The 15,256-nt window shown below is 39.4% G+C and overlaps 3 protein-coding genes across 4 annotated transcripts in view; all 3 read left to right on the top strand.

Annotated features, from left to right (window-relative positions):
* Positions 1 to 1,579: 1,579 nt before the first annotated feature.
* LOC107739589 (tektin-2) lies at positions 1,580 to 5,957 on the top strand. The gene is given in 8 exon segments (XM_074560178.1): positions 1,580 to 1,653; positions 1,655 to 1,733; positions 1,822 to 1,947; positions 3,722 to 3,924; positions 4,060 to 4,076; positions 4,079 to 4,193; positions 4,618 to 4,732; positions 5,784 to 5,957. Coding segments are annotated over 8 exon segments (903 nt in total).
* A 2,238-nt stretch (positions 5,958 to 8,195) lies between these two features.
* LOC107739587 (free fatty acid receptor 2) lies at positions 8,196 to 8,951 on the top strand. Its single transcript, XM_016551751.1, has one exon. It carries the CDS (start codon positions 8,196 to 8,198, stop codon positions 8,949 to 8,951), a length of 756 nt encoding a protein of 251 aa, XP_016407237.1.
* Positions 8,952 to 12,245: 3,294 nt separating this feature from the next.
* LOC107739624 (free fatty acid receptor 3-like) overlaps positions 12,246 to 15,256 on the top strand; it is an 8,806-nt gene continuing 5,795 nt past the window's right edge. Inside the window, exons 1-2 of one of the 2 annotated variants that reach the window (XM_016551791.1) lie at positions 12,246 to 12,490; positions 13,012 to 13,095. The gene's annotated coding sequence lies outside the window, so the exon portion shown is untranslated. The remainder of the gene's footprint in view (positions 12,491 to 13,011; positions 13,096 to 15,256) is intronic. The other variant, XM_016551789.1, reaches the window with a different exon arrangement.

The following is a 15,256-nucleotide window of genomic DNA, read 5'->3' as shown; positions in this document are numbered from 1 at the left end:
GAAGGAAGGGGAAATTATTAACATTTTTAAATAAAATGTGAAAAGTGCGAACAATGTTGTGGGAATTTGCCACTGTTAAAATAGGCATGAAAGTGCACTATCCAAACTTAAATTGTTGTAAATTGTTTCTAGAAGAAAATCAGCAGATTATTGCAAAAGTGGAATTTTTGAAGTTGATATGAAAAAAATTGAGGTTCCTGTGAGATTTTATTTTGGGGCGTTATACCACAAACAGCCACCGGGTGCTATCCAAACTCCATTGATTTTTTTAAATGCATTTTTCTGTCACAAATGTTTAGATTTCTCTGTCAATATTACTTTGACAAACCAAATATTACCAAATATGGAATCCTGAGACTCAGACCTTTCCAATGATATGTTTTTTGTCAAGATTATAAAAAGGTTTGATTCTAAAAGACCGTAATGCATTTTGTAATATGACACTTGACACTGCCCACTAAGGGAGAGGAGACCGCCAAAAGATTTTAAAGTACAATTTCCATGGTAACGCAATGTCCGATTTCAAAATGGTTTTCACAGGATGAATTTTGGGCTTCTAAGCTTTTAAATTATATATAATTTATGATGATTACTAAAAGATTTGATAGAGAAAAAGGACAACAAAAAAAAGAGCACCAAGCGTCCCACAGGTGGGACGGTGACAGTTAAGGGGTTTTAAGGGTTGCTCTGAGGTTTCTAGGGTGTTCTAGGTTTTATATTCAGCAAAGAACCAGGCACGTGAAATACCTGAGAAGAGTGGTCTCACACGTCACGGTGAGATGATGAAACGTCTCAGAGAGTGAGTAATTGTTGAGTGTTGCTATGCTGTATAAATTATTGAATAAACTGCAGTTGCGTCGCCCCGTTACCAAAAGACCCGCTTAATTACTGTGTTTACTGCCGGACTCACAACAGCCGACTGACAGTACATCTGAAAGTTTCATCAGTCTCGGTAAGTAAAATGAATGTTTTCGGTGATTTACAAATGACATGTATATGAACTTTATTTAACATAAAGATAGTATTCTTAAATGTAGGAACCAGGTGCAGAAACTACTTTTCCTTTCATTGTTCCACCATCTAAGTTTTACAGCTAAGTTTAACTTTAGACTTAAATGCACCCTGCTCTGTGACCAATCGATTTATAACCTAAAAGTACAAATACTTAATATAGTCTCTCAATTAGGCTACGAGGTCATGAAATGAGCATGTATGATTAATATACAGGAATAAGTAAAAGTAGATAATTTACTAAACGATGTATTCATTGTTAATTCACATTAATAGCCTATTAGTAGTAGGCTATCTTTATTTAAAAAGCTTAGAGAGTGAATTTAAGGCGCATTACTAACGGTCACTCACCCCAATAATAATAGTACTACTACTAATAATAATAACGTAAATTAGGCCTAACCAATGGGGAAAAACATCGTTTTATTAATGTATTTGACGCATGAATATCAATCAGAATGGTAAAGCACAAACATAACTTTTCAGAATCAGGTGGTTAACCTGCGTGTTTACCAGAACTACTACTTTTGTCTTTAATTGTCATCTTGTTTCTATGATACCAGCAAACATGGCCACCCTGAGTTCGAAGCCAGGCTTGCGTTACAGTGTGTCTGACTGGGCGGCCAATAATGAACAGATAGCAGGCTGCTGAGTACAAACGCAATATTTCACACGAGATCCGCCAGGAAGGAAGAGCTCTACGTAATGAGACAACCAGTAAGGTAATGATCAGGGTGGTTTGAGAGCTGTTTGACAGGATAAAAAGACTGTACCACTAATTATCAAATATGCTGCTGTTATTGTCATCAGACAAACTGGGATGAGTATGACAGCAGCTGGCGACTGACTGACAGAATCAATGACGTCACACGCTGGAAGGAGAATCTGAAAGCTTGTGCACAGCAAGTGGATGCAGAAACGGACGCTCTCACTCTGGTGATTAATGAGTCTATAAAAACCATATTCACACTCCTTTTTTCCATCTCTTTAAGTTAACTTAAAGTAACTGCATGTATGTTTTTTTTTTTTTTTTACCTTGAATTACCAGTTCACTTCTAATAACCGGTACACTTCTAATAAGGCGAATGGATGTCTGTTCTGGGTGTATGAAAGTTCAGTGAACAGGTACAAAATTCCGCTAACAGGGCAGATAGTTTTACGGCAGGAACAAATGCACGTGTACAGCTGTCCACTGTATTTAGGACAGTAATATATTTAGGACAATGAATTCCATGCATTTAACTGTAGGGGGCTACAATAACTACAAAACTACAATACAGTGGATTTAAAGTGCCCCTATTATGACTTTTCGAATATTACCTTTCATGCAGTGTGTCATGTAGCTGTATGTGAAAATAAACTATCTGCAAAGTTGTGAAGCCGACAGTGAACGATAAATATATAGTTCAGTCATGAAACTCTAGATGGCGCTTTCTGACGGGGTGTTAACATAACTGATGATATTCAGAGATTTAAACGACTTGGCACAAGCTGATTGGTTCATGCTGCATATGCAGCCAATGAGCTTACTGCCTTGCATTTATATGGCTGGCTAGCATTCACTTGAGATTCCTGCAGCGCGCTTTCAGAGTTCTCTGAAACCCTCCACCTTCCCCAGCTCCACCTGTATAGATCTGCTATGGGTTATTTTATATGCTATTTGTGCAGCAGCAGTATGTCTTAAATACTCATGGCACCGTATCGCCATATGCATTGGCAGTAGCAAGTATCTGTACTTGCTTGCAGCAGCAGCAATAATCTACAACTACCGCAATAACCAACAGCAGCAGCAATTCAGCAGCAGCAGCGTAGCAGATCTGTTCCACCAAGACCAAATACATTAACATTGTCATATCTAAATAGCCTTAGCCATGCTAAAATGTTCCGAGAGTTGTCATGATTGAAATAAAGTTATTGTCTATCAGAAAAAAAAGAGTCGGCTCACAATCGCCTAAACGAGTCATCAGGAATTCGAATCTTATTCTGTTATGGCTCTACGTCAGGAAGTAACACATTTGCATAATGTCTGCCCACGTTCTAAGTTACGTCGCCAACTTGCCCGCCCACAAACAGTAAAATTTCTGTGTGGTTAACATCATGTCGAGAAGACGCTGTATCCTGTGAGAGTAAATTTGTTTTATCACATCTTATAATTACCACAAACTTGTTAACACTTGACACTTACCACTGAGAAACGTCCTGCTACAGTCTGCTTGCAAATCAGTCTCTTGTCCATCAGCCAGTTCAACTGTTTCATCATCAGACTCCGACTCGAATTGGTAAGGTACAATCGATACCATCTTTTCTATGTATTGACAAGTCTCCAGGGCTGTCATTCCGTCATGGCAATGGGCGTTTCGTTTCCGACACGCGCTGTACGCGGTAGACCAATCCAGAGCCAATCTCTCTACGGCTCTGGACCAATCACAAAAATCGCAACTTGTTTCTTCATAATTGCGACTTTATATCTCACAATTCAGAATTTTCTTCTCAGGATTCTGAGAATTGTGAGGAAAAAAGTCAGAAATATGAGATATAAAGTCACAATTACCTTTTTTCTTCCATGGTGGAAACAAGCTTCCAAATAATCTTTGTTTTAATTACAACTCTAAAAAAACGATTTTTACAGTGAAAAAATGTATTGTAAAAAAAAATTGGAAAGACACAAAACTTCTCAAGTGTATTCATGAACCCATAAAACATTGATCAGTCCAAGGAGGAGACAGAACGAGCCCTTGCTGCCACTGTTCTGCCTCTTGAAGTCACTGCTGAGTGCTTGAACCTCAGGGAAGGTCGTCGTGGCAAGGAGCTAGTCAGTGACCCTGTAGAAGCTGAACTGAAGAAGGAAGAGGTGATTGATGGAGCACAACGTGTCCTTCAGCAGTGCATCGATCAGGCCTTTGAACAGCTGTGGTAAGTACATTGAGATACTTTGTTTATTTTGGATGACAATGACGCTTAGATAAATTCTACATCATATCTCACTTGACTTTTGTCTGTTTATATGATGAAGATTAGGTGGTTGCTAATCTCAGCATATCTTCTTAGTCGCTTACAGGAAGCACGGATCTTGACCTTCAGGATAAAATAGAGGCCCGTGATGTGGACATGTCGTGCTTGTCTCTCACTACACTGTCACCTGAAATCTCCCTGAAGCCCAACCCCACGAGAGTGCCCCCCGGGTGAGTAAATGAGTAAATGTGCTATCTTAATATAATATTAATTTAACATCCCCAGACTATATTATAGGCCAAGTTCTGTGAAGGGACCCCAAATAGGTATTTCTTTTTATTTTAAACCTCTATTTATTTATTTTTTTAAATGTCTGTAGCGTTTTTTGTTTTTCTACATAAACACTCAAAAAATCAGTTAAACAAGATCAAGACATTTTTTATAAATATCTTTAAATTTTCAGATTTTATTTATTTTGTAGTTTGACGCAAACAAAACTATTTAAAACATTAATTTAAATAATATATTATAAAATAATAAATATTACATATATTTTGTTTGTTGACTCCAAAAAATAGTTTTCTTGTAAAATAAAATAAAATAAAATAAAATAAAATAAAATAATAAATGTGTTATTTTCGTTTTTGTTTACAGTACCACAACACCTCAGCAGTGGGAGCAGTTCTGCCGATACAATATTACCCGAGCTAAAGAGGAGATGCAGGCCTCTGTGCAGATAAGAGAGAACAACAGCATCACAAGAGCACAGGTGCCACAACTGGGCTGCGTTCAGCCCCGACAAAACGTTGCAAAACGTTTTTTTAAACGGAAACGATGGTGCGTTGAACACCCTGTTCTGATGACACAAGAGTTGCATCTATGGCAGTTGAGAAGGCATTTGTAAACGACTTTACTTGGACCCATTGTGCGAGCTGTCTCTTTAATACCACGTGGTTTATATACATGTTGCTGCTGATTGGGCTGACATTTTTGACACACCCACCAAACAAGAGAAAACGTATCTCAAACGATAATAAATTAAAATATAATATGATTTTAAACATAACACGATAACAAATATCAGTTTGCAATATCAAGCAGCATAACGGATTGGTTTTGAAGCTAATGACACCGGAATCCTCACACATTCAAGTTACAAATGGATGCACTCGCCCCTTACGTTAAAAAATAAGGTGGATTGAAATGACTGGATTTCACCAAACAACAAATGTGATTGTACCTTATGTCATCAGCAATAAAGAGATGCATAACCTTTGTTCTAGTTAATGTCACTCTGTAAAAAAACAAACACCATCCATCTTAATCTGCTGTGTTTTGATTGGTTATCTCATAACCCATTACTCCCTGGTTCAGTTTGGTTTGGTGGATGAAGCCAAGCAACTGGAAGCCACCATTCTGGCCAGGGGCGCCTTAAGATAACCAAAGGCCCCTGGGCTGCGGCATGACCCCAGAAAACCTCTCTTTTTTTTCTTTTTTTAAGCTTCCTAACAATAATTTGTCAAATTTCGTTTTTTGTCTTGATAATATGCCAGTTAACATTCACAACACTGTTCTGCGTAAAATGTGAATATAAGCGAATATGCAAATTCACTCTTTGCCACAAGGTGGCGCTTGTGGAACAGCAGAATTATATAGCCATTACATAAAGTAAACACTACGTTATTACGGGCATTATACGGAGGTAATATGAAAGGAAAATGCCATCAAAACTTTCCTGGCTGAAATGTGAGTTTACAGGTATGATTTAATCACACAATCACACAAAATATTGAAACACAGTCACACAGTCTCTGAAACAGTGTGAAGCTCAAATGATAGAGGATCTGTCTCGTAAACAGGATGCCCTGTCGCTGGAGCAGCACAGCAGCCAGACCCGCCAGCGCCTGACTCTAGGGGTCCAGACTGTGGGTCTGTCTTCAGCTGTGGTGCCTCTCATCAACTCTAGTGGCAGACACAAGCTGGACCTCGCTTGAGTTGACACCCCAATTCTTACCTCATACTTAAGGTGATGTCACATTTATTATTGCTCAGTGAAATTTCATGGGTGAAATCCAGTCATTCCTACAGGAATCTGTGTGATCGGGAGTTTTGCGTGAGGGCATAAAAGTTCCCCATGCAGATTTCACTCGTGTTCAAGTTGGAAGTGCTTGGTTTGAAAGTGACTAATATGTGTGTGGTTCTTTATACATCTCTACACTATTGACAATGGATGTTTTATTATTATTTTTTGTTCACTAATGTGACCGCACCTTTAGTTTAAATAGATTTAAAGGACTCATATATACAAGTATATCATGAGAAATCAAATTTTACTTGATCTTTTGAAATAAGTTGAAATTATAACTCAAAACTTCCTCCTCAGTCCAATTCAGAGTTGCCATGTCTGCAAAACAAAACTAGCTCAATGGTCAAATAAACTGGCCCAAAAAGACCCTATCCCAAATATCAAAGCTCAAAATATGCCACTCCCATACCTAAAATACATATTTTACAGTCACTGTTTTGTGTTCAATGCACAATTTCAACTTGAATATCACTATATAGTAGTAATCATAAACACAATCTGTTTTCATAAAGCGCCCAACCATTGCCCCTTACTCACAAAACTCATCATCCAGCATAGTTTTATCATTGGAAGAGTATAAAATGGGCAAAATATTATCAATACAAGCACTTCAGTCAAATACATTTTATGCAATATGTCAAACTTTTAACCCATGGGGGAGAAAAGTCAACCCGTGGCAACATTTTAAAAGTAGCCCAATCCCACAGGAAAACTGTAGACTTGGCAACTCTGGTCCAATGGCTTGTTCCGAACTTCCAACAGTTTTTGACATCAGACAAATGAACATATTGACACAGGACTGTACTCATTTATAAGTCAATGACGTAAGTGTGACATTTAGCTACTTGGTCTGGCCAGTCATGGTGAGGTAATAAAGAGGAAGTACAGTAGATAGACATGTTTTGCAGACAGTTTTATCCAACACGCCTTACAGTGTTTAAGGGATACATTTTATCAGTACCAGCATTGGAGTTGCCAGCACTACGATCTACCAGTTGAGCTGCAAAAATGGGCAAATAATTGGTAAGAGAGAGGGTGGAAATTAGTCAGAGAGAACTAAATAAATTAAATAAATACACTGATTTATTAATTGCATAATAAGCTGTATTTTCTTGATTCCAGTATTTTACAAATTTGTTTACCAGCCTCAAGATAGAAAAAGTGTTTTCGATGTGGTAATCGTTTTTTAATTATTGCATTTCAAACATTTATTTGAGTTTATGAGTTAGAGAGGAGCAAACATCTTAAATATGAAAACATACTAACAGGTTTTAATAGTTGTATAATGATTATTTTCTTGACTCATGGTAATCTGCATGTGGATCATTGTGTCATATTGTTAAATGGCCTTTTTGTATTCACAGACCTTTACAACAACAATGTTAATCCAGCTGTCAAAAGATTTCTATTTCATGTGTGGGAAGGGAAGCTAATGTCATATGAAAGCCTATATTTAGATTGGACTTTGACTCTCAGGGATGAACATGATAAAAGAATGAGTGACACACACACACATATATATATATATATATATATATAGCCAGTATGATCATGCTTAATAAAATGATCCCAAGGCTTTTTGCAAGCTGCTATAAAAGCGTCAAGTTAATTCATTGTATGCAATAGCCATTCCTGAATGACATCCCCAGACCCCTAGTGAGTTTACAGCTTTAATGGTTTAACCGTCCAGTTCATTTCAAGTGACAGAGTCACGGCTGGATGGGCTCAGCTTCCTGCAAAGCCCAATTATTCTGAATCATTTCACTAAAGGGGCCTGATCTAGTGTGTGCACCAAAGGCAAATAAGGCAATGTGAGACCATATAAATGCCATCTTGCTGTATTAAGTACCCATCCCCTTGCCTCATATCAGACCAATTCAAGCTCTTAGATGCACTAACCGCCCATCTAACGCCCCTTTTTCCCCCCTCCCTAATTTTTGCCTTCCAAATAAATATGAACTTTTGTGCAAATATGAACTTCCTTATTGTCTTCTTGTTTTTTCCTCATGCAGATTGGAGAGTGTTCAGCACTTTATTTCTTCCAAATGGAATAAAGAGAGAATACTGGCAGCCAATGGAGAGCCTATAAAAAGGAGGCATTAGTTAACTGATCTAGGTGAGCTACAAATCGACAAACTGATCTGACATGGAGTTGACTGCGTCCAGCTTCGTCTCATTGTTGGTCTACATCTTGACCTTCTTGCTTGGACTTCCCGGCAACCTCCTCGTTCTTTTCGTGTACATCCGTAAAGCTCGAAAACACGGTGCAACCCCCAACGTAGTCTACGCTCTTAACCTGTGCGTGGCAAACCTGGCTCTAGTGTTGTGGATGCCAGTCAAAGTGGCCGAGACGGTGCTCCAAGGTTGGGCACTTCCAGCTGCGGTTTGTCCAGTTTACAGCTTCTTTCTGTTCTCTTTCGTCTATGGTAGCAGTTTGATCCTCACAGCAGTCGTCGTGGGACGTTATCTGAGTATCGCCTATCCCATAACTTACAAACTCTACCGTCGGGCGCGTACCTCTTGCCTGGTGAGCGCCATCTTGTGGCTTTTAGTGCTTGTACACTTGGGTATTGCTTTTATTGTCGAAGGAGGGGGCCATTTTGTGTCTTTATCAGAGGAGAATGTCTCCGCATGCTATGAAAACTTCACCCAAGAACAGTTGGAAGTGCTGGTGCCGTTACGGCTGGAGATGGCGCTGCTGCTCTTCCTGGTGCCGCTTGTTTTATCAGCATTCTGCACACTGCGCTGCTTAGTGCTTGTCAGACACTCTGCTTTGCCCTCTGATGGGAAAAGAAGGGTGTTAGCCATTGCACTTTCCACTTTAGTAGTATTTGTGGTCTGTTATGGACCCTACAATGTTTCCCATGTGGTGGGCTTTGTCTTGCACACTAATGTGGAGTGAAGAAGTGAAGCCATGCTTTCCTGTTCCTGCAATGTATTTCTTGAGCCCGTGGTCATGTTAATGCTTTCGCCGTGGACACCGAGGGATTTGGTGGACAGATTGTGCCATAAACGAAGGAACGCATCATGTAAGTCATGGCATCAGAATCACTGCAACAGGGCTTCCAGGAGCCCACAAACTACGACACAGGTTGCGTCAATAGTAAGCCATAGTGAATCTAAAGATGACAAAGCAAAAGCAAACAAAGCAGACTCGTCCATAAAAGTGACCTGATTAGGGTATGGCAAGACACTCATGGAAATAAATGAGATGTTGACTTTGAACATGGAATTTTTTAACTTGTGAGTGTGAGTCACCCAGTCATATTTAGGGGAAGGATATATGAGCTGTGAGATAATGTTTTGGTGGTTATTAAAGATATTGGAAGAGAGTGCATGTTCTTATAATAATTGGCAAGACATTAGCTGTTTATGCACAGCATTCCCTTTTCACTTATGTTTGCCTCTGTATTATATGATTACATTTTTAATGGTTTTAACTAAAAATATTAACAATAGTAAGTTATTATAATGACTAAAAATTGTAAACTAGCAACATCTAGTGGATCTTTTGAACATGAGGGAAGATCTATAGTAAATTTGAAGCGGTTGTATGGAGACTCCATGTATATTCTTTTATTTCATCCAAATCTGGACAACAGTGTAGTATTGTTGACCCATGTGCTTAATTTGTAACTATTCTGTGAAACAGTTATTCTGTAATTATTGTTATTTGTACTATAAAATGTATAATGTGAAATGTGTAAAATGTTTAATATGGGTGCTGTATTGTAAATCTAATTTAAATTGCTCTTACATTCTCTGGGACTATTTCATTTTCCTGGTGCGGTTTTTGTGTATGAAAATAATGAATTGATGCAGCATGTAATATTATAAATATTCATTTTTTTATGTGTACACCGTTAAATACTACATGTGCACACAAAAGTCATTGCAGGACCACAATGATGTCCAGAAATTGTTGATATCCTTAAAGGGATAGTTCACCCAAAAATGAAAATTAACCCATTATTTACTCACCCTCAAGCCATCCTAGGCGTATATGACTTCCTTCTTTCAGATTAATCCAATCGGAATTATATAAAAAATTGACTTTGATCTTCCGTTCCGTGTACAACAGTGAGCGCAAGCTAGATTAAATTGATTATTAAGATTTAAATATGGTTATTTTTCTTACAAAAATTATGGCATGGCGTGAACACACCATAACATGTCTAATCTGTTCTGTGTTTTCATTGGTTTTAGTTCTGCTCTCTTTGACCTAGTTTCACTGTGTTGATCGGTTCATTTGTTTCCACCTGTGTTCATTAATTATCTTGTTAGTCCCAGTGTTTATATACCCTTAGTTCCTTCCAGTCTCTGTCCTTCTTGGTTTGCATTTATGTTTGGTTGTGTTTTACTAGTTCTCCTGTGTATTCTACACAGTCATGGCCTAATGGTTAGAGAGTCGGACTTGCAACCCGAAAGTTGTGGGTGAATAACCAGCGCTCTCTTCCACCCTCAATACCACGACTGAGGTGAAACCCTTGAGCAAGGCACTGAACCCCCAACTGCTCCCCAGGCGCCACAGCAATATGGCTGCCCACTGCTCCGGGTGTGTGTTCACGGTGTGTGTGTGTTCACTGCTGTGTGTGTGCACTTGGATGGATGTTAAATGCAGAGCACAAATTCCGAGTATGGATCACCATACTTGGCCACTCGTCACTTCACTTTCACAAGTCTCAGTTAGCCTAACGCAGTACATGTAGAAAGGTTTTTTTTTCCATATAATAATAAAAAAAACAAGTAGATGGAATATAAAAAAAAATAGGGAATGCTAGTGTTAGAGGGTCTTTTTTAAAATAAAAATAAAAGTCAAAAGAATAGAAAATGCTAGTGTTAGAGGGTCATTTTTTAAATAAAATTAAAACAAGTTAAATCCACCAGCGAGTGAACCGAGGGGGCTTCTGCTAGAGCCCACCACAGACCATGGAGACTGGCCTGCCACGATGGACAAGCCTAAACCAAGGAAGAGGTTGGAAGGAGTCATCACCACAGAGCCCATTCCACAACGAGAGTCTGTCCAGGTGCGTGAGCCGGCAACACCGTGGATCGCAGAGTGACTGCTTGTGGAGCTCGAGGGCTGGGAGGAAAACCCCGCCCACACTCCCGTCACTGTGTGTGAGTTTGATATGGCTTCTGGTGGATATTTTGAGGAACTTAAGGACATTTTTGAGGAGGATCTTATAGACTGGTTTGGTGAGGTTATTCCCAGTTTTCCTGAATCTCCAGCACCCCCTGTTTCTCTAGAGTTTTCTGTATCTCCAGCGCCTCCTGTTTTTCTAGCATCTTCTGTATCTCCAGCGCCCCCTGTTTCAGCTACTCTGCAGCTCCCATTGGCATTGAGGACCTGCCCAGTGTCTTCAGGCCATCAGCTCCTCCCAGCACAGAGGATCCCCTGGTTCCACCTCTAGCCTCTGTGCCCATCGCTCCTCCTCGGCCTGTCGACACTTCGGATCTGCCTTGGCTCCTCCCTCCCTCGGCTTCACTAGAAAACATCGACCATATGGCTTCTCCCTCATCTCTCTAGCTCCACCTTGGTCAGCCATCAACGTGCCTGCACCTTTGGCAACATCTGGCTCCACCTTTGCCTTCCCCCCAGCTCTGCCTTCATCCCCGATCCCACTGGCTCCACCTCTGTCCTCTGGTATTCCGACTCCACCTCGGACTCTCATTGCCGCGGCTCCACCTCAGTCCCCAGTACCATCAGTGTCACGTGGGCTCTTCGGCTCATCGCCTCCACCTGGGTCTCCATCTGTGACTGCATCTCTGTCAGTCATCTCCAGGGTGTCTTCTACCATCCAGTCGTCTCCACCATGGCTCCTCCCACCCTTGACTCCTGGCAGATTTCCATCTGGCTCCTCCTGTTCCTGGCTTCCCCTTGGCTCCTTCCACTCCACCATGGGCTATTATTTGGTATGAACTGTGTTTGTTTTTCCCTTGCTCCACGCCCTCTTCCAGAGCCCCTGCTCTCCCTCCTCAGTTAGTCTTTCTTTTTGCGATGCGAGGTTGCGCCTTCTGGGAGGAGGCAAACTGTAACATGTCTTGTCTGTTCTGTTTTCATTGGTTTTTCATTGGTTCTGTGTTGATTAGTTAATTTGTTTCCACCTGTGTTCATTAATTATCTTGTTAGTTCCAGTGTTTATATTCTAGTCTCTGTCAATCTTGGTTTGCATTTATGTTTGGTTGTGTTAGTTCTCCTGTGTATTCTACATTTAAAAACCTGATTCTGAACATTTTCCTTCATCGTGCACTTTTTGTGACAACCAAACTGTGACAGATAGTCCTTTGTTTTCACATTGAGTAAGTGTGGACAAATACCCATGTGATAGTTTGCAATAAGGCACTACCCAGGAAAGATCAGAGGACTGATAAACATGCATGTTAAAAGTTACAGTTAAAAGTGAGAGGGAAGCCTATGCCATAACCTGAAGAGTTTTGGTGAGTATGTAAAAGTCTTAAAATCTTTTTAGATGGTTTTGAAAATATGTTGGACTGGAATACATCTATTTTACTTATTTATTGTAGTGAAAAACTATAAAAACACAAAAGTGGTAACAGTCACTTTTACAAAACATCTCCAAAGTATGTACTAAAATATAAAAGCTTTCTTGAAATAACATTATTTCAAGGTTCTGATGTAACATATATGTATTTTTATTTAAAACAAGATGATAGCAGTGCAACAATGTTACCCTGCGGATTTGCATGATTTTCTCACATTTTGCTTTCACATTAACTTTCTCCATTAATTATTTATTATATATGCATCAGTATTTTATATTTAATTACTAATTAAAAATATCTAAATCTGGTTGCATGAAGATCAAAATTATCATTTTGAATTACCTCATTTCATTCATGCAAAGAAACTGGGGGGAAAACAGTGGCTCAATTCTAAACATTCATAACATATAACGGAATGCAAATCATACACTGTTTACTGTATCTATGCCATCCAGGTGTCTAGAGTGTGTTACGGGAGCGCATTTCAAAAGAGTCCATTGATTTTATCAAGACTAAAAATAGAGAGAAATACCTTTTTGGTAAGTTCCAAAACACTTATGTTTTTAGTATCGTTAAGAACTTTTATTTTACTCATTTTTTCATAATATTAAAAAACCTAAGAGAATACATCTCAAAAGTGTGTGTGTTTTTATATTACAGGGGCTGTTTTAAGAACTTGCAGAGTTGTTTTCTACAGAAGAACTTTACCACAGGCCGACAACAATGCCAGAAGATTCGACAGTGTTTCTCGCCATATATATCATCACATTCCTGATTGGTTTCCCTAATGCTGTGCTGGCATTCTTCTCATGTATTCGCAAGATTCACCGTAAACCTTTCCCCATTGACATATTCATGTTGAACCTCACTGTTTCTGACCTCATCTTCCTCACCTACCTGCCTGTCAAGATGAAAGAGGCTGCAGATAACATGGTTTGGAACATGCCCTATATCTTGTGCCACGTCGATATTTTCATGTTCTTTTTTCCTTTTTATTCCAGCGGCCTGTCCAGCAATCAGCGCTGAGCGCTATGTGTGTGTAACATTTCCAGTTAAGTATAAAAGTCCAAAGAGGATTATTTATACAATACTTATGTGTTGGCATCTGGGTGCTTGTTGTAGTAACTTCAATATTTACTGCTGTGTGTGTGCACTTGGATGGATGTTAAATGCAGAGCACAAATTCCGAGTATGGATCACCATACTTGGCCACTCGTCACTTCACTTTCACTTTAAAACCCTGATTCTGAACATTTTCCTTCGTCGTGCGCTTTTTGTGACAACCAAAACGTGACAAAAAGACGGACCCTCCAAAGTGAGTACCAGTAAGATGGACTTGCCTGCAACCCAGCCGCTATGCCTGGAATAGAAGCTGAAAAGCCTCGAGGCCTACACCCAACGGCTCACCTGCCCGGTGTGGGTCCTCGGGAATCTTTCGCCAAGTTCGTCGAGTGGGTGCTGGTGTGCAGTGGATCCCCGTACTCTGAGAGTTAGTAGACATGTAGTTGCAAATTAATGAGAATTAGTTGACATGTAGTTGACATGTAGTTACAAAGTTACTTATAGTTAGTAGAATGTCTAAAGTGGACTATCGAAATAAAGTGTAACCTTTCCTTACAAGGTAGCATATTTAGATTCTGATGAAGCAGACAACACCACTAATAAGCGCCATCTGATGGTGGAACCTCAGAGATTTTACAGTAACTTTACAGCGAAACAGCTCAGAGAACTGCATCCAGTGCGTCTGAGTATAGTAGTGGTGTTTTTCCTTCTACCCCTCCTTATCTGCTGCTTCTGTTACATCAGTTTAATTCGTATTTTGTTAAAGTTTCCTCTCATCAAGCAACAACGTAAACTCCGGGTGGTTGGACTGGTTGTGGGGACTCTCCTTGTGTTTGCAATTAGTTTTTCACCCTACAATGCATCACACATAGTGAGCATCATCAAAAAAGCAAATCCAGATTGGCGAATGAAAGCTTTAATCCTGAGCACTTTATTTTTATACACATATTTTTCTGTATCTCCAAGGATATGAGAAGGGCCATCAAAGTATGTGCAAAGGCCTTGTGCAGTTTTATGCCTATTTAAAGGGGTCATGAACTGGCTTATTTATTATTTTATACTGTTGTCTGAGGTCCACTTATGACGTTTGCATGTTTTTTACATTCAAATTCAATAAGTAATATGCTATTTTCTACCCTGGTTTTAAGGCCGGTGTCCTGACATTTCATCCTAGTCAGATTGTCCTACCAGGGCTTACTGCGCATGCGCACATCAATATTGCATCAATTTTCTCACGCTGAACAACACATAATTACTGTATTTGCATTACTGTATGGGTAGGTTTAGGTTTGGGGAAGGTGTAGGCACTTATCGCCTTTATTTTCTAATATATATTTCTCATTATAGATAAGAACAAAGATTAAATTGTAAGAAGGGTTGGTTATATGAGTGCATACCGTACATCTGAAACTGCTGAGGCTGGGAAGGTTTTTGACTATATTACCGACCAGGTACATTGTTCTCAGAAAGAATTCATCATTCTTAAAAAGAAAACAAATCATCAATCATCATTTGCTTTGTGTGTGTGTGTGTGTGTGTGTGTGAAATATTAACATTTGTTGTTTTTCAGATCAGCTGCTATAGAAGACAAACTGAAATCTGAGTGCAGAGACAAGCAAAGGAATAGTAAGTATATTT

Source organism: Sinocyclocheilus rhinocerous, unplaced genomic scaffold (assembly GCF_001515625.1).
Source record: "Sinocyclocheilus rhinocerous isolate Xijiao unplaced genomic scaffold, SAMN03320098_v1.1 scaffold314, whole genome shotgun sequence".
NCBI lineage: Eukaryota > Metazoa > Chordata > Actinopteri > Cypriniformes > Cyprinidae > Sinocyclocheilus > Sinocyclocheilus rhinocerous.
This window is presented reverse-complemented; position numbering and strand designations above follow the sequence as displayed.